General features: G+C 40.2%; 1 protein-coding gene and 2 long non-coding RNA genes across 6 annotated transcripts in view; 1 reads left to right on the forward strand and 2 right to left on the reverse strand.

The window, feature by feature from the left end:
* The window catches only part of PRRC1 (proline rich coiled-coil 1), a 37,102-nt gene extending 14,114 nt beyond the window's left edge, over positions 1-22,988 (forward strand). For 3 of the 4 annotated variants that reach the window (XM_049649114.1, XM_049649115.1, XM_049649116.1), the window contains exons 6-9: positions 1,278-1,441; positions 7,494-7,597; positions 13,602-13,704; positions 19,887-22,988. In XM_049649114.1, the coding sequence (XP_049505071.1) occupies positions 1,278-1,441; positions 7,494-7,597; positions 13,602-13,704; positions 19,887-20,096 (581 nt within the window). In that variant the 3' untranslated portion in view covers positions 20,097-22,988. Of the gene's footprint in view, positions 1-1,277; positions 1,442-7,493; positions 7,598-13,601; positions 13,791-19,886 lie in introns of those variants that run through there. The other variant, XM_049649117.1, reaches the window with a different exon arrangement.
* Positions 1,226-17,030, reverse strand: LOC125935453 (uncharacterized). The gene is made up of 3 exons (XR_007461681.1): positions 16,753-17,030; positions 15,648-15,730; positions 1,226-1,430 (listed from the first exon to the last, which is right to left on the reverse strand). It is a non-coding gene; the product is annotated as an uncharacterized LOC125935453 (long non-coding RNA).
* LOC125935454 (uncharacterized) lies at positions 6,744-7,562 on the reverse strand. Its single transcript, XR_007461682.1, has 2 exons — positions 7,475-7,562; positions 6,744-7,043 (listed from the first exon to the last, which is right to left on the reverse strand). It is a non-coding gene; the product is annotated as an uncharacterized LOC125935454 (long non-coding RNA).
* Positions 22,989-23,234: the final 246 nt, after the last annotated feature.

Raw genomic sequence — 23,234 nt, forward strand, 5'->3', positions numbered from 1 at the left:
ACTCTGACACATTCCTTATTGTCAATAACAGCCTTCATTTTCATTTTCTGTAACATACCCTAAATGTGTAACTTGGGTTCCACAAGCCACGTATTTAATTTCTGTGATCGCTCAGTTAGTTGAAGGACTTGGAACTCCAGCATCCTCATGGTATCACAAGTTTATGCATAACAGGTGTGTGTCTTTGTTAAAGCAGGAAAACCATTGTGATTTGCAGCCTTAAAAATGGCAATGTGTTTTATACAAAGTGTAAACTTACCAGAAAATGAAATCTTGTGAAATCAATAGAGCAACATAATAGAAAATTAAACTTTTTTCATAGCTGGTAAAACATTATTTCCCAAATTGACATCTGTGGAAGACTTTGTAGGAGCTGTCATTAGATGCTAAATAAGTAGTCCATGAACAGATGGAAAGTATGGAAAGTACTGGGTTAAAGCCATGAATTTTAACTGTTGGTTTTCTGAGACTCTTAATGTTCCCTGTGGATTTCTTTTAAAAAAAATTTTCTTTTTAATGTTTATTTCTGAGGCAGAGAGACACAGAGCATGAGTGGGGGAGGGTCAAAGAGAGAGGGAGACACAGCATCAGAAGCAGGCTTCAGGCACTGAACTGGCAGCACAGAGGCCGACGCGGGGCTTGAACTCACAAACCGTGAGATCATGACCTGAGCCGAAGTCGGTCGCTCAACCGACGGAGCCACCCAGGCGCCCCTCCCTGTGGATTTCTAGGAGAGAAATGTGTAGAGCATCTCTCAAGCTTGTTTGATCACAAAATGGCTGTTTTAAGGGGATCTAATATACCCTGGAACAGCATTTCATAGGAAAACAACTGTTGTGCTCTATTTGTGGCAGATGAGATGTTCAGAACATTGAGAAGGTATGCAGTATCTCCCGCCTGCAGATTAGACTGTCTCAGGTAATGCATTAAATGCTCATTTTTAAAAGTCAGGAAAAGCTGGTAGTTTTCGTCCAAGCACTTGGAATAAGATGCTGTTAGATTAGAGGGTGAAAGTGTGTCTGATAGAGCAGATGGTGTAGTGAAAGAGGATTTCGGAGTGTGAGAGACCTAGGTTTGCATCCTGACATCATTGCAAAATTGTTATGTTACTGTTGGCAAGGTCTTATCAGTCTTAGTTTGCTTCCTCAGCCTATAAAGAAGTTTATAATCTGTGTCTTGCATTATTTTGTGAGCTTAGTAATAATTATGTAATGTTACCATATGACAATGATTAGGACAATTTCATTAATCTGGGGTTGAAATTTTTTTCTTGGTAGAATCTGGAGGTGAACTGGATATCGTAGTGACCTCGAATAAAGAAGTGAAAGTTGCCGCCGTCCGAGATGCCTTCCAGGAGGTCTTTGGCTTAGCTGTGGTGATAGGGGAAGCTGGACAGTCCAATATTGCCCCACAGCCGGTCGGGTATGCAGCTGGGTTAAAAGTGAGTAATAGAAAACTTTTTCAGTATATAGAAACTGGAAGCTAATTTTTTCAGAATTCTGATAGTAATCCTTTGGTCTTTATGGAGCTAATGGCTTTTTACATTCTGAAATATTGATCATCTTGGTTTTTAATTAGACAACCGTTGTGTAGTTTTACTTTAAAGAAAGGGTAGGTTTCGATGATGGGACGGGAGGAAACACGTGGAGAACACAAAGAATAGTTAGTGCTGAGAGATCTTAACCCAGTGTTAGCATGTAATTTATCATTTTATACTGAAATTATAGTATCTCTTGAATTCTTTAAGCTTTTTATTACTTCACTGTAAATAATACTTTATACTTATGTATTTCTTCATGGTTTGGGGAAGTCTAATATATTTGAAAGTTTCCCGACTATTAATGGGGTGCCAGTAGGCAGGTGCTATCTCGATTGACCCTACAGATGTCCCTTTTGCCTTGTACTTGGTGAAGGGACTTAGCAGTCATCTGGAAAGCTTTTCTTAGCTTCCTTGCCTTGATTCTTCCTCTTCTCCATCCTTTTAATTCCTTTGTCTTAAAGATCTGACTGCCTGGCACCTACCTTATAGGTACAATACCTGTGTATAACCAGAGTTTTTCAGGGTCTCCTCAGTGTATAGAAACTTTTAAAATCTTATTAGCACTAATATCAAAAGGAAGACGCGGTCTTATTTTTTCCATAATGAAGGAAGAGGATCTTGTGATCAAGTTTGTAGCAGGGGCAGATGATAGAATTGACTTGTTTTAAAGAGAAATTTCACACCACTGCATACTCACACCACCATTTAAATTTTATAGTTTGTCTTCTGGCCTGTTACAGTTCAAAACCTTGTCCTATGTCTGTGTAAAACCTGTCCAGTTCCCAGTGAACTAGAGCTGGTTTTCTTAAGCTAGCGAGGATTCAAGTTCCAAGAATCCGGGGGCGCCTGGGTGGCTCAGCCGGTTGAGCGTCCGGCTTCGGCTCAGGTCATGATCTCATGATTTGTGGGTTCGAGCTCCACGTCGGGCTCTGTGCTGACAGCTCGGAGCCTGGAACCTGCTTCGGAATCTGTCTCCCTCTCTCTCTCTGCCCCTCCCCTACTCATGCTCTGTCTGTCTCTCGCTCAAACATTAAAATTCCAAGAATCCTTTCCTTTCTCTCATACATTTTTTACCACCAGCATATAGACGTGCAAGAGCAAATGAATACTGAACAGGTCATTAGCATGCAAATATTTTTCTCACCTTAAATAAACCAAAGAAATTTTAACAAAATTTTTTACCTCATTTAACTCATCATCTATCACCTTAATTTTTTATTATTTTGTGCTTCTTTTTGCAGCAAAACTTCTCCAAAGAGTTGCTAATCCTGTATCTCTAATTTTTGCCTTCATAGTCTCTGAAACTCAGCCCAGCCAGGCTATCAGCCTGACCCCACAGAGAATGCTGTACAGGTCACCAGTGGTCTCCATCTGGTTTTACCCGTCTGTAGCTTTTGAGACACTTAGGCTTTAATGTTTTTTTCACTTCTGGGGTTCCACATGTTTTTCCCCTGCCTCACTATTTGTTCATTCCCCTGTGCTTCCTTTGTTGGTTCCCTCTGATGATTTTGTCTTTATCTACATTCCCTCCTTTGGTGAGCTCATGGAGTCCTATGGCTTTAAATGCCATCTGTGTGCTGACAGTTTCAGATTTCTGTCTCTAGCACAGACCTCTCATGTAAACTAGATTTATGTAAAAGTTGCCTTCTCAACATCTTGAGTGCCTCAAACATCCACCTGCTTTTCTTTCCTCCCAGTCTGCCCCTAGCCTTCTCCATCTCTGTTGATTGATGGCAGCGCTATCCTTCCATCTTCCCCAGTGAGAAATGTTGGAGTCACCCTTCTCTCTTTCCCCATGTTCAGTTTATGAAGAAATCTTGTTCGTCTTGCCTTCATGGTGTGTCCAGCCAGCATTTGACTTCTCGCGTCTCTACCGCCACTGCAGTGCCTTGCTGGAATCTTGCCATCCTCTCTGAGTAGGCCATCCAGCTGTTATGGTTACCCTGACAGGGTAATGACCTTGTAGCCCTCTAGGTCATTCTCAGCAGAGTGGCCAGATAATCCTTTCATATCATACATCAGAGCATATCACTCTCTTTTTCAACACTTTATATTTCACTCATCGTAAGCCCACGTTCCTTAAGTGGCTTCCACGGCCCCTCACAGTTTGGCTGACGTGGCCTTTTGTTTCTTCTCTCGGTGCTACAACTCCTGGTCGTCCCCTCACTCACTCATGCCAGTCACAGTGGCTTCCTTGCTGCTCTTCATACTTGCCTGGCCTGCTTGTCTTTGTAGGGCCTTTTCACTAGGTCTTTCCTCTGTCTGGGACGTTCTTCCCTCCAATATGTGCTTGGCAGGCTCTTTAAACCTTTAAGTCTTCACGCACATCTTGCCTGCACGGCAAGGCCTGTCCTGACTGCCTTGTTTTGTCCTGCATTTTGCATTTTATTTCTGTGGTTCTCAGCACCTTCTGATACACTGTGTCATTTTGTTTTGTATTCGTGTTTCGGAATGTGTCCCCACAAGAATTAAGTTCCTCAGGAGTAGGAATTTTGGTTTGGTTCAGAGATGTGAAGTGCTTGGTGCTTTTCAAAGTGAGTATCTAACAGTTTTATCAAGATGTCTGAACTGCAAACATCAGAACTAAAAATTCTAGGGTATGTTTTTAAAATTATTAATTTTCTCAAGTAAGCAGTCTGATACACAAGACATTTTCATTGTGGGATCTGCTTTCAGTTTTGGTTTAACGTCCTATCGGTTTCATGAGAAGCTTAGAGATTTTTTTAAGCTCATACGAGCACTCTAGCTGCCCCCCACCCATCACTATCCCTTGATTGTACCTCCACAGCCACACAGTGGTCTTAAGACTGGTCTAGAAGTACCTCTGTGGAGACACAAACATTTTGCAGGGTCTCAGGAGAGCCCAAGAGCTTTAAGGAATTCAGCTTCAGCCTTTGAGAGGCTCTGTTCTTGCCCCTTGGGAAATGAGACCTACCTCCTCCCCACTAAATGTTCATATAGTACATTGCCCCAGAACATAAAATGCTCTGGAGTGTCATTTGAAGGGACAGTTCAAATTACTGTGTTCAGTGTTGGGAATACAAATGACATAATGATGAAGTAAAATCTTGTTTGTTCTCATCAATACTGAAAAAGGACTGACAACAGTTGTCAGCTCGATAGGTCATTAATAATTTTTGAAGATAAATCACCATGTGATATTTGGACTATAACTCAAAATTTCATGGTTTTTAAAACATGGGTCTGAAATATTTTGTTATGTCAAATATTATTACACAGAAGAGGTTTAAAATTGGGGTGCCTGGGTGGTTTCATCAGTTAAGCAGCCAACTTTTGTTTTTGGCTCAGGTCACGATTTCATGGTTCTCTCACGTGAGTTCAAGCCCTGCATCGGGCTCTGTGCTAACAGTGCAGAGCTGCGTGGGATTCTCTCTCTGCCCCTCCCCTGTTCGTGCTCCCTCTGTCTCAAAAGAAGATACTTAAAATCATTAGGTGCTGTTTTTGAAAGGCTTATGGAAATTTTTTTCTGCAAGAAAAGCTTCATCTTTTAGATAATATTAATAGATAATATTAATAGCTCAGTGTGTTGTGATTTTTCTGTGTGTTTGACAGATTCATTTTTATTATTGGTTTTTTCCCTTCAGACATACAGATTTCTTTTCCATAATATTTAATAAGCAGCTTAAAATCAAAATTCACAGAAACTGATACTCCTTCATAAATTTATCAACTGTTTTTTCCCCACAAACAGTAGAGGGAGCTAATGAGAAGAAAAGTAATGTAGAATCCTAGAATTTAAAATTTCAACACAGATTTTTTACTCTCCATCAGATTTTAATTAAATGACTTTTCTCAACTAAACCCAGCTTTTCCTTTAAGCACACGAGAGTGTTTCAGGAAATAAACCTGCCGTAATTAAAATTAGGAAGCTTTTGGGGCGCCTGGGTGGCTCAGTCGGTTAAGCGGCCGACTTCAGCTCAGGTCACGATCTCGCGGTCCGTGAGTTCGAGCCCCGCGTCGGGCTCTGGGCTGACGGCTCAGAGCCTGGAGCCTGCTTCCGATTCTGTGTCTCCCTCTCTCTCTGACCCTCCCCCGTTCATGCTCTCTCTCTGTCTCAAAAATAAAACGTTAAAAAAAAATTTTTTTTTTTTTTAAATAAAATTAGGAAGCTTCTGAAGCATGTATGCCAACCATTAATTGTATGGAAAGGCCAATGATAGTTATGACCACTGTTTTATAACTTCTATTCAACAGATACAGATAAAAATCCACATGCATTTTAGAAGTATGGAATTTTGATTAAACCACATTGCTTAGTATAAGCTCTTAAGAGTACACAGTAAGCTCTGGTGGCCTTTTTGTGGATTGCTTCCATTTGAGATCATTACTTCATTGTGGCCTCAAAAGTACCTAATTCTTGATTCCTTACACTTCTGAAAATGAAGTTAAAATGTGTTCTTAAAACATGGATGGGGGCTCTGCTTAAAGTGTCTTTATTTGTGACTCCAGAAGATGCCATACTTAACGTCAGGGGAGAAGAGAGGCAGATATAACCCTCTCTTTGTGTTCCTTGTGAAATATAAACCCCTATTTGGTAGGATAGTAAAAAATGAACAAGTTTATTTTGTGAAAGCATTAAATCTAGGAATATTTTGTTGTGCATAGCTGAGATACCTTCTTCAAAGAGGGCTGAATCTCCTAATAGTTTTTACTGAGTTAACAGTAAAATAACATTTATTTAAACTTATTCATAATCAGAATTTAACCATAACTAACTTCCTCTTGGAGGGAATAATTGGGGCAAAGTTACATTTTCCAGGATAACATCTCTTAGATTTTCTTTCAAATCCAATAGGTGCCTCCTCATTCACTGTTACTAGAAAATTTACACTATTAAGATTAACATGAGTGATAAAAATTTTTAAGAAACCCTTTATTTCTTTATTTTTTCATGTAGTTCGACACTATGTGAGGTACTGGAGAGATAAGAGTAAGCAAAAATACAGTCTTGATACTATTACAGTTTTGTTCATACATTCTTTCATCCATCTTTATAAGCTAACGTCTTAAATTGATTTATCCATTTTCTTGTAGTTATCAGTTTCTTTATTTCTGTTGTCTCTAAAATCAGTTCAGTTGTCTCTAGAAGTGCTCTTGCTTTTAAATTTTCATTTGATAAGAATTGACCACTTTTTCTTAATCACTACTTAGCTCTGTTACCCATAGTAAAAATAGGTTAATGTATTCTCCATGGCAAGTTTTATTAAAAATTAGAACACATTTGTCTAACTTTTTAGACATTTCCTGTCACTTCCCTTATCACTGTTTATGAAGTAATTCAGATGAAAGTAGGTAAACAGCAGTCTTATTGTTAACTTGTAGTTTTGTATCGTAAGATATGTATTGATGATATTGAGTTATGTAGCGTTGTCAGCCCCTCAGTTTTGTTGCATAAATGGTATTTTCCTGAATAAATCTTGGTGCAGTATATCCATTTGCAGTTAAAAATACATCAGCCGTCATTTTGGTGCTTATTTTAAGGCTATATTTAAAGGAAATAAGAAAGAGGGAAAAACATTTACTGTTGATACGATTGCCTACCTAGATAACTCAAGAGTAAATTGAATAAAAACTACTAGGACTAAAAAAAGATTTATCAGTAAGATATCCTCTTGACAGATCAACATTAAGAAGTAGCACACAGTTTCATATTAGTACAACTAGTACCAATTAGAACATTAATGTAAAAATAATCCATTTTATAGTAACAACCAAAGTAATAGTGTATATGGAAAGTGCTCTGTAAACGTTTATATGGAGGAGAACATGATTGGACTCTTGTACTGTTTATACTTCTGTATTCTTTGGATATATGCAGTGGGTATATAGGTGTGTTTGGTGTAGATGTATATATTACTTATGTAACCATGAATTAGTATATAGAATACTGAGTAACTTGAAATGGCTTCTAACCTGTGCCGTTGTCATTCAGGGCGCCCAGGAACGGATAGATAGTTTGCGTCGAACTGGAGTGATCCATGAAAAACAGATTGCTGTGTCAGTAGAAAACTTCATCGCAGAATTGCTACCTGACAAGTAAGAGGCTTTTTTTCTTTTAACATAATTAAAAAATTTTTTTTCTTGTAATGAGAACGTTTCGCAATCTACTCTCAGCATTTTTCAGATACACAGTACAGTATTAACTATACTCACTGTGCTATATATTTTATCCCGACTTATTTCATGTCTGAAAGTTGATACCTGTTAACCTCCTTCACCCATTTTAACCACCCCCCCCCCGCTAACCGTCAGTCTATTCTTTGTATCTGTGAGTTTTTTTGTTTTTTATTCCATATAAGTGAGATCATGCAATATTTGTTTTCTCTGACTTATTTCCTTTTAGACTCTCCTTCTTTGTTCATGGCTGAATAGTGTGTGTGTTTGTGTGCATATACCACAATTTCTTCATTCTTCCACTGACGTGCTTAGGTTGCTTCCGTGTTTTGGTAATTGTAAATGCTGTTGCAGTGAACATTGGTGAGGGGTGCATATATCTCTTCAAGTTAGTTTTCATTTCCATCAGATAAATACTCAGAAGGGGAATTGATAGATCATATGCTTTAATTTTTTGAGGAACCTCTATATTGTTTTCATACTGCTGTACCAGTTTACATTCTCATCAAGGGATTTTTCTCCACATCTCTGCCAACACTTGTTATTTTTTTGACTTGTGGTAATAGACATACCGATACATGTAAGGTGAGATCTCATTGTGGTTTTGAGCACCTTTTCATGTACGTGTTGGCCATCTGTATGTCTTTGGAAAACTATTTAGAGCCTCTGCCCATTTTTTAATCATTTGGTTTTTGTGCTCTTGAAGTTTTTAATATATTTGTATGTTAATACCTTCCAAGATAAAGGATTTGTAAATGATTTTTCCCATTCAGTAGGTTGCCTTTTCATTTCGTTGATGGTTTCCTTTGCTCTGTAGAACCTTTTTAGTTTGATATAGTCCCACTGAATCATTTTTGGTTTTGTTGCCATTGCTTTTGGTGTCCAATCTAAAAAATCACCACCAAGACTGATAGCAAGCACTTTACTCCCTCTTGTTTTCTAGGAGTTTTATGGCTTTCGGTTTTAAGTTCGAGTCTTAAATGCATTTGAGTTTTTGTGTATGGTGTCAGTAGTCTAGTTTCCCCAGGACCATTTATCCTATAGACTCTCCTTTCCCCATTGTATATTCTTGGGTCTTTTGTCGTAAATTAATTTTAATTGACCATGTGTGTAGGTTTATTTGTCAGCTATTTTGTTGCATTGATGTGTGTCTGTTTTTATGCCAATACCATACTGTTTTGATGAGTATAGCTTGGTAATATATATTGTTTGAAATACAGTTTGAAATCGGGGAGTGTGATGCTGCTTCTTTCTCAGGATTGCTTTGTCTATCCAGGGTCTTGTTCTCTTTCTGTGAAAAATGTCATGGGAATTTTGATAGAGATTGCATTGAATCTTAGATTGCTTGGATGGTATGAACATTTTAACAATTGTAATTCTTCCAGTCCAGGAGCATGGAATATCTTTCTATATATTTTGAGTTTTCAGGTTTTTTTGGCTGTGTTACAGTTTTCAGAGTAGAGATCTTTCACCTTCTTGGTTGTTAAGTGATCCTAGAGAACATTCCATGTGCTCTTGGAAAGAGTATGTTTTCATCTGGTTTTGGAAGGAATGTTCTATATAGATCGGATAAAGCCCATCTGGTGTGATGTGTTGTTGAAAGCCACCATTTCCTTACTCATCTTCTGTCTGGGTGATCTATCCATTGATACAAATGGGGTGGGAAAGTTCTTTACTGTTACTGTTTTACTGTCAATTTCTTCTTTGTATCTGCTAATTTTGCCTTATATATCTTCCATTATTGGGTTCATCTATATTTGCCATTGTTATAATCTCTTGTTGGATTGATCCCTTTATTATTTTGTAATGCCCTTCTTTGTCTCTCATTACCGTCTGTTTTAAAGTCTGTCTGGTCTAAGTATTGTTCCCCCAGTTTTTTTTGGTTTCTTTCATGTCCATTTGTGTGGAATATTTTTTTATTTAAAAAAGACATATAGACTTAAAAGTCTGTATGTGTCTTTAGGTATGACATGAGTCTCCTTTAGGCCACATATAAATGCATCTTGTTTTTTTATGTAGTCACCCTATGTCTTTTGATTGGAGCATTTAGACGTTTTGTAGTTGTGTTGTTCTTTCATTATGACCGATGACTTTCTCTTGTGTTATACGTAGCCTTATTTTTTTATCTATTAGAGGTTTTGGGTGTGTAGTTACCATAAGGTTTCTATATAACACCTTACCTATATAGCAGTCTGTTAACGGTCTCTTAACTTACACCAATCAAAAACTCCATTTTTACTCATCCCTCCACCCTTTCTGTATGTCGTATTTTACATCTTACCGTGAATCCCTTCATTAATGTAAATATGGTTTTACTACTTTTGCCTTTTAACCTTTGCAGTAGTTGTATAAGGGATTGATCTACTCCCTTTGCTGTGTGTTTGCTTTGACCCGTAATTTTTTTTCCTTTATAGTGTTATCGCCGTGGCCTTTGCTTCTTAGAAAAGTCTCTGACATTTCTTACACGCCTGGGTTAGTGGTAATGAACTACTTATCTGTTTTAGTGGTGACTATTACCCTTGCCAGGTAGAATAGTCATGACTGTAGGCTTTTTTTTTTTCCTCCACTGTGATTATAATGCCACTTCCTTCTTTTCTGCAAAGTTTGTGTGGAGAAATCCAAGAGCTTTATGAGGTTTCCCTTGTATATAACTGGTTGTTTACCTCTTGATGTCTTCAGGATTTTCTGTCTTATTTTTTGACATTTTATTTATGTTTTTTATGTGGACCTCCTTGGGTTCATCTTACTTTGGGCTGTGATTCTTTGACCTGGATATTTCTTTCTTTCCCCAGGTCAGGGAAGGTTTTGCTCCTTTCTCTCTCTTCTGGGACCCCTACCCTGCGAGTGTTAGTATGTTTAATATTATTCCAGAGATCACTTTTATGTATCTTCATTTTTTTTCTTTCTGCTTTTCAGCCTCTTTGCTTTATGATACCCTCTCTTCCAGATCACAGATCTGTTCTTCTTTCTAGTCTGACATTTCAGTTATTGTATTTAACTCTGATTAGTTCTTTTTTATGTTTTGAGTTTACGCACTCCAGTCCAGTGAGCATTTTTGTGACCATTACTTTGAACTCTTTATCCGTTAGATTGTGTAGCTCTAAGTTTTTTCTTGTTTGAAGCATAGGAGTTTGTGATTTAGGCAAAAACACCTACCTTTCTCAGTCTTGAAGGCGTGGCTTTGTGTAGATGTGTGTTTGGAGTCTTGGGAGGTCCCAGGGCATACCATGCTGGCATCACCTTCACAAGATGGCTTGAGCTGGTGTGTGTGTCCTAGGGGCCAGGGCTCACTGAGGTGGCATGCCAGTTTGTCTGCATTGTCACAGGTCCTGAGCACCTCCCACCCCAGGGAAAAGTCTAACAATTTCCCCACTGCTTGGGAGATGCTGTGGACTTAATGAATGAGCTTCCTTCACTTCTAGTCGAGTTGCTGAATTAAGGTTAGGTGGTACTTAGGTCCAAGTGAAAGTCTTCACCTCACTCTGAAAGCTTTTCCCCATCCAGAGCGTTACTCCATTTTGCCCTCCTGGCTTTTACAGCTCTTTAATTTGGTTACATATAGGACTTACATACCTCATCCACCTTTTCATTGGGAGCAATGGTCTGCCATAAACTGCCCCACTGTAGCTAGCTGTGGCATTTTTCCTACCAATTACCTTTTAACCAATACAGTGGCGTTTAGGAAGATTAGGGATAGAAAAACAGTTGACTCGTGAAAAGCATAGATTGGAACTGCACAGATCCACTTACACAGCTTTTCTCTGATAGAATGCAGTACTATAAATGCCTTTTTTTCTTCCTAATGATTTTTTAAGTGTTTAGTTTTGAGAGAGAGAGCACAAGCAGGGGAGGGGCATAGAGAGGGAGACAAAGGATTGGAATAGGAGGCTTGTGCTGACAGCACAGAGCCCTGTATGAGGCTCAGACTTGTGCACTGTGATGTCATGACCTGAGCCGAAGTCAGACACGTAACTGAGCCACCCCGGTGCCCCTCTTCTTAACGATTTTCTTACTTTTTTCTAGCTCACTTTATTGCAAGAATATGGTAGATGATACCTATAAAACATGCAAAACATGTTTTAATAGACTGTTATTGGTAAGGCTTTTGGTCAATAGTAGGCTTTTATATGTGTTTGGAAAGTCAGAAGTTAGATTTTTGACTGCGCTAGGGGGTCATGGCCACCCAAATGTCCACGTTGTTCAAGGGGATACTGTAGTATTAGGAAATCTGTTGGTTTCTAGTGTGGATTAAAGAGGAGGGGACGGAAAGGCTGTGATAGGAAAGTGCAGACGAGCCGAGAGGGAGAACATACAGAGCAGATAGCAAACCTAGGATCAAACCACTTGACAGTTCCTGCTTTCTCTCTGCTGTGGTCCTGGTCCTGTAGGAAATAAATGCCGGGAAGATAAAGTCAAAAACACGGTTACAATTAAGAAGATACCCATCCAGGAAGAGCCAGTCAGTCGAAAAAATGTGTTGACGCCTAATAACCAAGAGTAGAGCCAGTACAGACATACTTCTCTGATGAATTTTATATCAGTTCATGTTATGGGAGGAAAACTAACATGGTCTGTACCATACCTGGACAAAAGCCTGTGTAAGCATGGACTGTCCTTATTCAGAGGTTAACCTGTCAAGTTCAGAAATCTTAGGTTTTGTGTTAAATGTATTAAAATGTCTTTTTTGTGTGTGAATTGACTGGTGGTGGTAGGTGGTCTTTGTAAAATAGAGTGGTGGTTCCCACATTCTGTTTTGAGATTTTTTCTGGTAAAAGGTATTCAAGTATCTTGGAATCACAATTCTTAAGTTCTTTTTTAGTCAAAATGGCAGCCACATGAGATTGGTTATTTTAGCAGCTACCTGGAGAGGGATCCTCAGTGATTGTCCGTGAATGTGGGGTGGGGAGTGCCCTTGGAGTTCTTGAAGGATAGTATTTGGGAGAGGAGGAGGACCCAAAGTTTCCCTGGCCAATAGCACTCTTGACAGAAATGCAGGAGGTTTCCAAGGGCATGATCTTGGTTGCAGTTTTAGCCACATCCCTGTCGACATGCTCAAGAGCCTGATGGAATTTTACATAACAAAGAGGACCTTGTAGTTCTTCTAATGCATCTTCACCAGCATCGCCAAGGGACTTTTACCTTCAGTGAGTCTCATTTTCAGCAAGTGCTTGCCTAACAGTCACTACAGTTATACACAAGTTACTGATGAGTATGCCAAATAAATAGTGTGATTTAATGTGGTTATTTTGAAACCAGATTTTAGGATATGAATACTAAGAATGTAATGTCTGATCATTTTAATCCTCAGCAAAACTTATTCTATATTTTACTTTGCTGTTTCTTTAAATATGTAAATAGAAGTTACCTAATTCATTTTCTCTTCCATCACACTTTATTAGATCTACATATTTTTAAAAATAGTGAACTTTTTTTGCTCTATATATCCTCTTGTTATTCAGGCTTATGATTTCATGGCATCTGGTGGTTGCATAATTCTAGTTATCTAAAATGCTGGTAGTGTTACAGATGACTTAAGGCAATTATAAAATGTATTTTTATAATTTATGAGTAACTTTAAATAGAAGAAAGTTTTCTTGAAGTGTTTTTAAAGACTGATTATCAAAAATGAGATTTATTTCCTCTGAATGAGCTTAATTTGCTATTAACTTTGCAAATCAGCCACGTATTAACAATGGAGATGGTAATGTAAAATTTCTCATATTTTACCAAGTGTCCTCCCTCCTCTTGGAATTAAGCTAATAGGTAATTTTATATATTATTCTTATGGATTGTTTTCTTGAAAATTGATTAGAAAAACATTTCCTGTTTGAACGATAATAGTTTTTGGGTTAGTTTTTTCTATTCACTGTAACTTTTTTTTTTTTATGGCACATCAACAACTTAATCCTCATCCATCCCGTTGTAGGTGGTTTGACATTGGCTGTTTGATAGTTGAAGATCCTGCCCATGGCATTCACCTTGAAACGTTTACCCAGGCCACGCCAGTGCCTTTGGAATTTGTACAACAGGTTGGTTTTCTCCTTTTTCATTATACTCCACAGAAACTTGAAATACTGTTTTAACAATAAAAGCTTTTGTTAGATTTTTCACTGGATATACGTTTTTGATTTTGCTTCTTAATTCTTTCCCCTTTCAGCTTTTTCTTTTTGCTTTCCAATTTCTTTCAGGTTGAGTACCTTCCTTGTTTTCCAGCTGTCTTTGAAAAGATAATACTTGACAACCTTAATCATTATTTTCCTCTTTTGTTTTTATGATTGTGCTGTGCTACTGACAACAGAAAAACGATTTACCAGTTCTGGTTTTATATCTACTTTTCGTTAGTGGATACCATTTTGGTTCCCTTAATTATTCCTATCTTTTGTCTTGATCTTCCTTTTTAGTTCATCTTTTCTAACAAGTTCCTGGAACTCAGGAAACCCACTTTTTCCCCATTATGGATTTATTATAAAAGGATCTAACTCCAGAATGACTAGATGGAAGAACTGCATGGGGCAGGGGGACAGAGGTTCCATGCTGGCTGGACCCTCCACTTTTCCAGATTTGTCATGTTGACTCAGAAGCTCTCCCAACCCCATCCTTGGGGGTTTTTATGGCGAGTATGTTATGGAGGCATGTTACCAAGCCCATAGGTTCGGGCTTTCAACCTGATTAACAAAAGATATCTTTGTGGTTCTCAGTCCTTAAGAAATTACAAGGATGGTAGGAGCACTGTGCCAAAAACTGGGGTCCAAGATCCAATATGTATGTCTTACTATAAACCACAGTATTACATGTCCACCGCCTGATCTTCAAACACAAATTCCTTATAGCAAAACCACCACGAAGGTTTAAGACAACTTGCACATTACTAGAATCCCATTCAGTAATAATTAACTATCTAGTCTGTCATCACGTCCTGTCAAAATGTCCACAGGGAGAGGCCACTCAGGTTTGCAGTCTTCTGTTGGCTTCCTAAACAGGGTGTGGTGGCCTTACCCTTCCAGGCCTGCAGTATAATGGAGCTCAGAGCCAGCGTTAGCTCTTGCCCTGGCCTTTTGAGGTGTTAGCATAATGTTTGGTTTCCCTCATTGTATAACCCATTAATTCGTTCCTTTACCCATAGCTACTATTTACCCTCTTTTCCTTTTCATACTCAAACTTTTTCCCTAGCGTCTGCTGGCATGCTTTGGAGGCGGCCGTAGTAGTCTAGCAAGTACATCCCCACTCAGTCCACTTGTATTCAGACAACGTGAGGTTACACAGGTACAGAGATCTTGCAGGTTTGCTTCCAGACCTGAGATAAAGCTGGTGTCACAGTAACGCATCTGAAATGTGTTTCTTGGTTTCTCAGTGCAGACGATGGTTATGTTTACACTATATTGTTAAACGTACAATAGCATTATATTTATTTTTCCCCATGTTGATAAAATAGTATTTATTCTCTCAGCTCTCGTAAAACTGGCAAGTTTAATTCTCTACTTAGCGATTTTTTTTCTGGAATTATTCCTCCCACTGCTTCCGGTCTTATTTGCCCCTATCCCAAATTAGCATTATATTTAAAAAAACAACATGACGTTTATACCTCAATTAAAAAATACATGACTGCTAAAAAAATTCATTTGGGCATCGAGCAAGTTGTAATTATCGATCACAGATCACTAACAAATAATGAAAAAGTTGGAAACCTGGTGAGAATTACGTATTTAGGAGACAGAGTGACAAAAGTTATTGGAAAAGTGGCACCAATACACTTGCTTACTGTTGCGACACACCTTCCATTTGTAAAAAGTGCAGTACCAGCAAAGCGCGGTAAAGCGAGGTGCAACAAAATGATGCCTCCCTATGGTGGGCTGTCTCCACCACTGGTACGTGTAGCCACACTCCCTGTCACCCCGTTTTGCCACAGAGAGTGAGGGCACATCCTGCCCCGTAGGCCCTTAGGAACTTTGTAACGTCACGTTTGAAACCATACCTAGAGTTTCTTGCTTAGGAGTCATCCCTGTTTCCACGTCTGTGTTTGCAACATCGAACAGGGGAATGAAAAGTTGAAGTGATCTAAGGAAGAAAGAACAAGTCACTATACCAGGGTCACCCTCCCTTGGCCAGAATTGAGACCATCATCCTCGTCTGCCCCCTGCCCCACGTCCACAGGAAAAGAGAGCTTTTCATCTTTTCATCCTACTCACGCTCAGTGCCACACTCATGTGAGCCGGCACCTAAATGCCTACACCTGCAGCTTTTCAGACAACCTGTGTTTCTGTTGCCCATTTCTGTTCTGGACCAAACTCGTTCTCGAAGGAGGATATCTCTGTCCATCGTGTCCATTGCTGGACACGGGCTGTCAGGTGTGTTCCTTGCTTTGGAGAAACGCTCAGCCATCCAAATTGGTACAGTATCTTCTATTCAGGTTCTGTTAGGGTGTCTGAACATCTGCACCTACCCCTTAGTAAGGAAAGCTCCATCCAAAGTCAACGTCTGTTCCTGCCACGGCCCATCTGTAGCCCCCAGAGCTGTTACCATCAGTCTCCTTTGTCGTCTGTGTTTATGGTCTTCCCAGCAGGGAACGTGCTGCATAACCATTTGCATGCTTTCTGTCTCCGGTTGGGAGACAGTTCATATTGGCATTTTTTTGTCTCAGAGAATGCAAGAGGACTCTGTCTAGATTCAGCCTACCTCTGTATTTATCCACTCATTTTGTAGACCCAGGTAGCCATCTAAAGCAGGGGTATCTTTAGATGTTTGTCCATTCCACTCACCTTCCAAACCTGGAAGAAGTTCTGATGGGATCCTGTCCTGCTTCATTGCACCCCTCAGATTCATTTCCACAGGGCTGTGCCCCACATGGGCAACCTTTTAATAGGTAACATATCCAGTGTGCCTTCTTGCCCGACCATATGGTCAGACCATTGGCCACTGCCCTGAGTCAGTAAAAACTGAAACAGGAAAAAAAAAAAAAAAAACACTGGTAAAACCCCCAATCATGCTGAGAAAATAGTGTGCATTTTAGCCCATGGAGCTGATTCATTTTTACCTTCTTCTGTCCAAGTGATGGCCTTCCAGATAGACTGTCCCCTCACCTGTGGAACTGCCATCCACGGACCAAGCAGCTAGCTCTTTGCTCTTCAGTTGAGAGTTGTTCATAGGGCACGGTCTACATGGCAGTTGGTTCTCAGAGCTTTTCCCATGGCTCCAAAGTGAGTCCTAGAGGAAAAGAGGGGCCCTGGTCATGACTGTCTCCCTAGGCATCATGATCCTGTATGTAAACCATTTCCATATTAGGAACTTTTCCTGGGCACTGCCGTCCTATTAAGAGATTCTGCGATATCATCCTAGACGTTATGCGTATTTTACATTTCAAAATCATTTTATGTCCTTCAGTGAACGGGGTAGCTTTAACTAATAGTCTGGTAGCAAGGTAGTAAATGCCCCTCAGATGGAAACATGCTACTCCGGAGTCCCAGGAAATGTCGCTGGATGGCACTCAGATTTCTGCCATAAGCCTCAGTCTAAGCTCCACATCGGACTGTGGCATAGAGAGTTTGTCACTGCCAGCTCACAGCTTCTGCCTCACACAGTGTGGGCTCAGCCAGTCCTACTGGTTACTGTATAGCATGGCCAATAAATGATACTTGAAGGGTGAATTGACAGCCCTTCACTAGGCTGGGGAAGCTTTCCACAGTGATTACAGTGTCCATGCCCAAAATGCAATCAGATTAAAAAAAAAAAAAAAACACTTCACATAAAGCCTGTTCAAACCTAACAGTTTCCTTACACATTGGTACTTCGATCTGTACTTTCATCCCCCTAACGCTAGACTCTATTTGGAGCTCATCGACAGGATATGGTTTTACAATAATAGGCAGGGCACCTATTCCCCAAACAGACATGATCACCATTTGCACGTAAAATCCAAGTCAAGGAGACACCTTCACATAAAACCTGCTGAAACGATTCAGCTTCCATAACCCAATCAACCCTTCCATTTTCACTTTCTAATTGTAGCTCTCATCACGGCTTCACCAGTAGGCCTGGTAGTGCAGCTCGAGGGACTTGAAACCTCTCTTCTCCACTCTTGGCCATTGTCTCTGCTTGTGTACACAGGTCTTTGTGTTTCCAGCAAGAGGGACAAGGGATAGGTCTTCCCTCTCCGTTGACCACCTTCTTAGTGACCAGAGTTCTGAGAGGTTCTTTGTGTTGTCCGTGCATAACTTGTACCTTGGAGAGGGTGGCCTTGAGGCTAGTGGCATAAGCGAAGTCAGACAAGTCAAGTTGGGCCCAGCATCAAGGCTGGACTCACCATTTTCTTTTAGAGTGTAGCTGTGGTAGACAACAACCACCAAGGGACTATTGTGCCTTTTTGTTAATAGTTTGCATTTCTTTGGGTTTCCAAGAAATCAGCTTCCCAGGAGTTGGACCCATCTCTAATTTTCACTGGTAACTTGACCTTTTAGTAACCGAGTACATCCCAGATGCTGTTCCATGCAAGTGGTGGCCGCCCCGCAACCAGACGGTCTTCCTCCCTCATTTTTCATCTTTGTTCTTGGCAAGCTATGTGTTTCCATGAGCCACGGCTGTGCAAGCCAGCTACCCCTTCTGACACCTACTATCTAGGTCTCCTACCCATTTCTAGTGTGTGGGAGGGGTTTTTCCACACCACCCAGCAATTCTAGGATACCAGCTGGTATCATACATTGCAGCTCCATTCCGACACCATCTTCCTGGAGATAGTGTCAGATCCTATAGGGTAAGGACTCGGTCCTACAAGACAGCCCCTCCCCAACCTCACACACCAGGGCCAAGTCCAGGTTATCACCTCTGCTTCTGGCCCCACTGCCGCACGTTGGTTCTCATAACACCTTCCTTCTCAGGAAGCCTGGTGACTCACTAGATGGCTTGCCTGTTACGAAAGGATACAAGTCAGAAACAGCCAGATGGATGAGAGGCAGAGGACAAGGTACTGGGAGAGGGTGCAGCGCTTCCATGCCCTCTCCCAGCCCGCCCCTCTCCCTTGATCTCCACATGTTCGCCAGTCTGGAAGCTCTCCCAGCCCCATCCTTCTGGGTTTTTATGGAGTTCATTCGATAGGCATGATTGGTACATCTGGCCCGTGGTTACATGGTCACCTTGCAGCCTCCCTCCCTCCCCTGAGTTGGGAGGGGATGGGATGACCAAGCACAGTTGACCCGTGAACACCATGGGTTTGAACTGCACAGGTCCACTTACACGCAGACTTTCTACAGTACAGTACTTATTTTCTCTATGATTTTCTTAACATTTTTTTCTGTAGCTTACCTTATTGTAAGCATATGGTATATACATAAGGTACAAAGTGGGTCTTAATTGGCTGTTATTACAAAGGCTTCTGCTCAACAGTAGGCTATTTAGTAGTGAAGTTTTTGGGGAATCACAAGTTATATGTGGGTTTTTCAACTATACCAGGTGGTCACTGTCCCTGACCCCTGCATTGTTCAGTGGTCACGTGTAAGTATATTTTTTATTGTAAGTCCCGGTATCACCCATATTCTAGCCTAGCCACGATAGGTTTATGCCAGAAACGGCCTGATGGTTCAAGCAATAGCTCATCAACTCACACAGTTCAAAACCTATTGAAGAAGAAAAAAGTATTTCCACAGAACTGACACGTATTTGCTACAAATAACCACAGGGATAACTTGTTAGCAAATCGGGATGAGAAGGGTATGTGTGTACTGACAAAGCAAAAATCAGACCTGCCGATAAAATGTTAGAACCTCAGACATGCCCCAGACTAGACACTTTATAAGTGAAACGTGTAAATGAAAATTTGACATGGTGGAAAGGTTCCGAAGAGCACACTGATGAGCGAGGGACTGTGGAAAAGGACGGGAAGGTGCGCTCTCTCACCACTCAGCTTGTTAACCTGGAACAACACACTGACCGGCACTGAGACCTCAACCCTTGGACACTGAGCTCTGTTGGAGTCGTTCGATTAAGGCTGGCATGACATGTGAGCAAGAGAATGAGCTTACTGTGGACAGTCAACACAGGAGGTGTGTGCAGCATTGTTCTAGGTTCTTCTGTAGCCTGGTCACTTCCTGTAGCTGCTCCCATAGCTTCTCCGGGTTTGTCCTCATCTGTAGTAAAAGTAATCTCAGAGACTTTGGAATGTCAGAGCTAGGTCCAATCATTTTTAAAATGTATTATAAATCTGACAAATTTCCTTTTTCCATAGGCTCAAAGTCTCACTCCCCAAGACTACCATCTGAGGTGGTCAGGCCTTTTGGTGACGGTGGGTGAAGTTCTGGAAAAGAGCTTAGTAAATGTCACCCGGACTGACTGGCACAGGACGTTCACTGGCATGTCTCGGCGACAGATGATCTACAGTGCGGCCAAAGCCCTTGCCGGCATGTATAGACAGCGCCTGCCCCCCAGGACCGTGTGAGGGAACGCTCGCCCCGGGCACGGAGACTCCTTCGCTTGGGGCCTGGTGGTATTTAGACCTTGTACCTCCCCTAAGTGGACAGCTTCAGTGAACGCAGCTGTCTTGATAGTTTGTGCGCTGCGGTTGTTCTTTTTTAGAAAGGCACGGGGTCATTCCAGTAGATGAAAAGAAACAGATCCTTTCTTTGATCGCGTCATTTCGTGTACCACAGTTCTTAAAAAAGAAAATCTATAAATATTTTTATAAGATACTTTGATATACCAAATTTATAAGGTGCAAATTCATGTGCCTACTACATTTAACTTAAGGATATGTACTTGATTTTTTTCGTTAAGAAGACCTAACTCATTAAAGAACGTGTCATTGTTTCTTCTATTTCAAGATTAATCTCTTCCTTCTTAGTTTTTGATGCTTCTTGTGTGTGCAGGTGATCGGTCAGACACTGAGCCATGTGCTCATAGTTGACCCTCAGACACCTTGCAGGGAGATGGTTTGCATTTCTGTGCATATTTTTTACATGGGCCAAAATAATGAAATTGATAGTTTTGTTGGTGTTATCATGTACACAGATACATAGTCTAAAAAAGGAAAAAAAGATTTTTTTCGAAGTTTTGGCATTTCACAGATTTATACTCTCAAACATTGGCGTGATGGGTGTTCTTTGCTGTGGCTGTGGGACAACTAAGCGGCACATGATTCAAGTGTATTTTACATCAGAAACATTTGGGTTATTTTCATATAATACTGTTCAGTATTTCCAAGTAAACTCTGATGTTGGCCATTATTTCTCTTTCCACTCGTGTTTTCTCAGCCGTTGTAGAGAAATTGTTCAGAGGAATTGCTTTGTTATTTATGGGATTGTACGCCTCTCATTTTAATTAAGGTTACTTAATATTTAGTTTGCCTTAAACACTGCTTTTCTAACCTGGTGCCATTCTGCCTTTACTCTTTATGGAAATTTTCAGTGAAACTATTTAATACTCATTCTGGTTTATCTACTTCATTGTGTTTGTATTTAGTGAAAGCTTCTTTTTCCCCCAAATAATATATTTTACCGTTTTTGAATTTCTACAAATCAAAATTTAAATAGTTTTGTCTTATACTTTTGGACTCTATATATGCAAGTTCATATAACTTTTTTGAAGACAGTTTCTTACCTAAATGTAATTTAATTTTTATTTACTCGTCTATACAAGTCTTTAGATGGACCAGAATTAGCACAATCTTATAAAGGGTATCAAAGCTCTTACCCTGCACTGTCATTACATGTACCAGTTTCTTTGTATTGTTGAGTACTTAATTGATCTGTGCTATTTTTTACCTGAGGATGAGAAGCATTAATGTCACAACTGTGGTTTGGTGAAATTCAGACTTGTTTGTCATTAAAAGTAATGAGAGAGAGAAAAGACTTGTAACCAGCTGCTGTGGCGTAATAGGGATCGAATACTTTTCTCTCCTCTTTTATTGCTATTTGTGGAACAGTCTATCTATGTTTCCTCCATCTTGTTAATAAAAAAGAGCTTTTCTCTACCATGTACTTTTCTCCTTTATTTTTAAAAAGGTACTCTTAGCTAACGGTATTTTATTGCGGCATTGGCCTGAGGAGAAAACACTGTTAGGGATGAAGGGTGCCCCTACCATATTTCTGCCGCTTTCCCTCCTGTTATAGCGAATTTTATAGATCCTAAGGAATGTCTGTTTTATTTTAGCAAGTCGCAAATATTTTATGTTTTTAAGGACACAACAACGGACCTCCCTCAGATGACAGTTTTCCCACAGTTCTCCAGTTATTCATTTCTTCTGCCACTTGGGTGAAGGAAGCCAAGTGATCTCCCTGCTCCTGCCAATTTGCTGAGCCTTCCGTTCTCTGGATCCGGGAAGGGCACATGTGATCTGGTTCTGGCCTCTGGATTCCTTTCTCGGCCATTGAAAGGCATCTGAGCGTGACTGCCTGCACACATGCTGTATTCCCAACCTCAGGCTTATTTTTTCATTGTTAGCTTTCTTTGTTGTACTCGGAGCGAGAAGAGTAACGCGTGATCTTGTTCACGCCCTGGCAGCGGCAGGCAGGCAGGGTTTCCTTGTGCTGACATAAGATAACTCAGGTCATCCGTCAGCCCAGGGGCTCTTTGCTTTTTTGTCCCTCAAGCTTCTCAGGAAAACCAGACTTTAACATGGCTCTTTACTTCCGGCCACGATACGTTTTTCTTCTGAAGTGCTCAAGTAATTACTTAACTGAATTCTCTCAGCTTGTACACTTTTAATTCAGTAGTGTCCAAGACAACAGGAAAAATGCAGGAAGAGTCATGTAACCTCAGTTGACAGAAGGTTCTCAGATGGTTCAGTTCAAGACCCTCCTCTTAATAAGCTTGTCACGTAACCCCGGTCCCAGAGCTTTGCCACGGACTCGTGTAGTTGGAAAGCTTCAGGTAGTCTTTGTAGTTTTCCCCTCCTGGTCTCTTTACTACTTCTCCATTCTCTGTTCCTTTTTATCTCAAGGATTAATGAGGTAGAAAATCGAGATGACTGAATATACAGCCAAATGGTAGTGCAATTCTAAGTTTAAGGAAAGTATTATATGCATGTATTCAAAAATTATGCAAATTCGTGATATACTCAGGGTCAGATAAATTACTTTAATATGTCGTTGAATTTACTTTGTTCCTCAACTACAAAAAACCCGAAACCGGTATATGTGTTCTCTGAAGCCAAATTGGTATTTTGTGACCCAAGAGATGTTGGGTTATGTATAAATTATTTAAAAACTTGGATTTTTTACTCCCAGAATATGATGTTCATTCTTCAGATCCTATGCAGGATGACATATTGGATAAAAACAATTTTGTAAGTATGTAAATATGTCATAAATAAATAATACCTCAGTTTATTGCCCTAAGGTGTACAGTGATTTTTTTTAAATGCTAAGTCATATTAACGTTGTATTAGGAGGACCTACATTCCTTCATCTAAACTAGCTACTGGCTGTCAAGAATTCTTACATGGTAGCAACTTAAAACACATCTTCCCAGTTCAGTGGTAGCATTCAGATGTACTAGAAATGCTGATTTCAAGTTCAGAGAACTCAGAATATTAAGGGGAGAGGATATTCTGGAGATAGAGTCGATGGGCAAGAAGTTA

The sequence above is a fragment of the Panthera uncia genome, assembly GCF_023721935.1.
Source record: "Panthera uncia isolate 11264 chromosome A1 unlocalized genomic scaffold, Puncia_PCG_1.0 HiC_scaffold_17, whole genome shotgun sequence".
Taxonomy (NCBI): domain Eukaryota; kingdom Metazoa; phylum Chordata; class Mammalia; order Carnivora; family Felidae; genus Panthera; species Panthera uncia.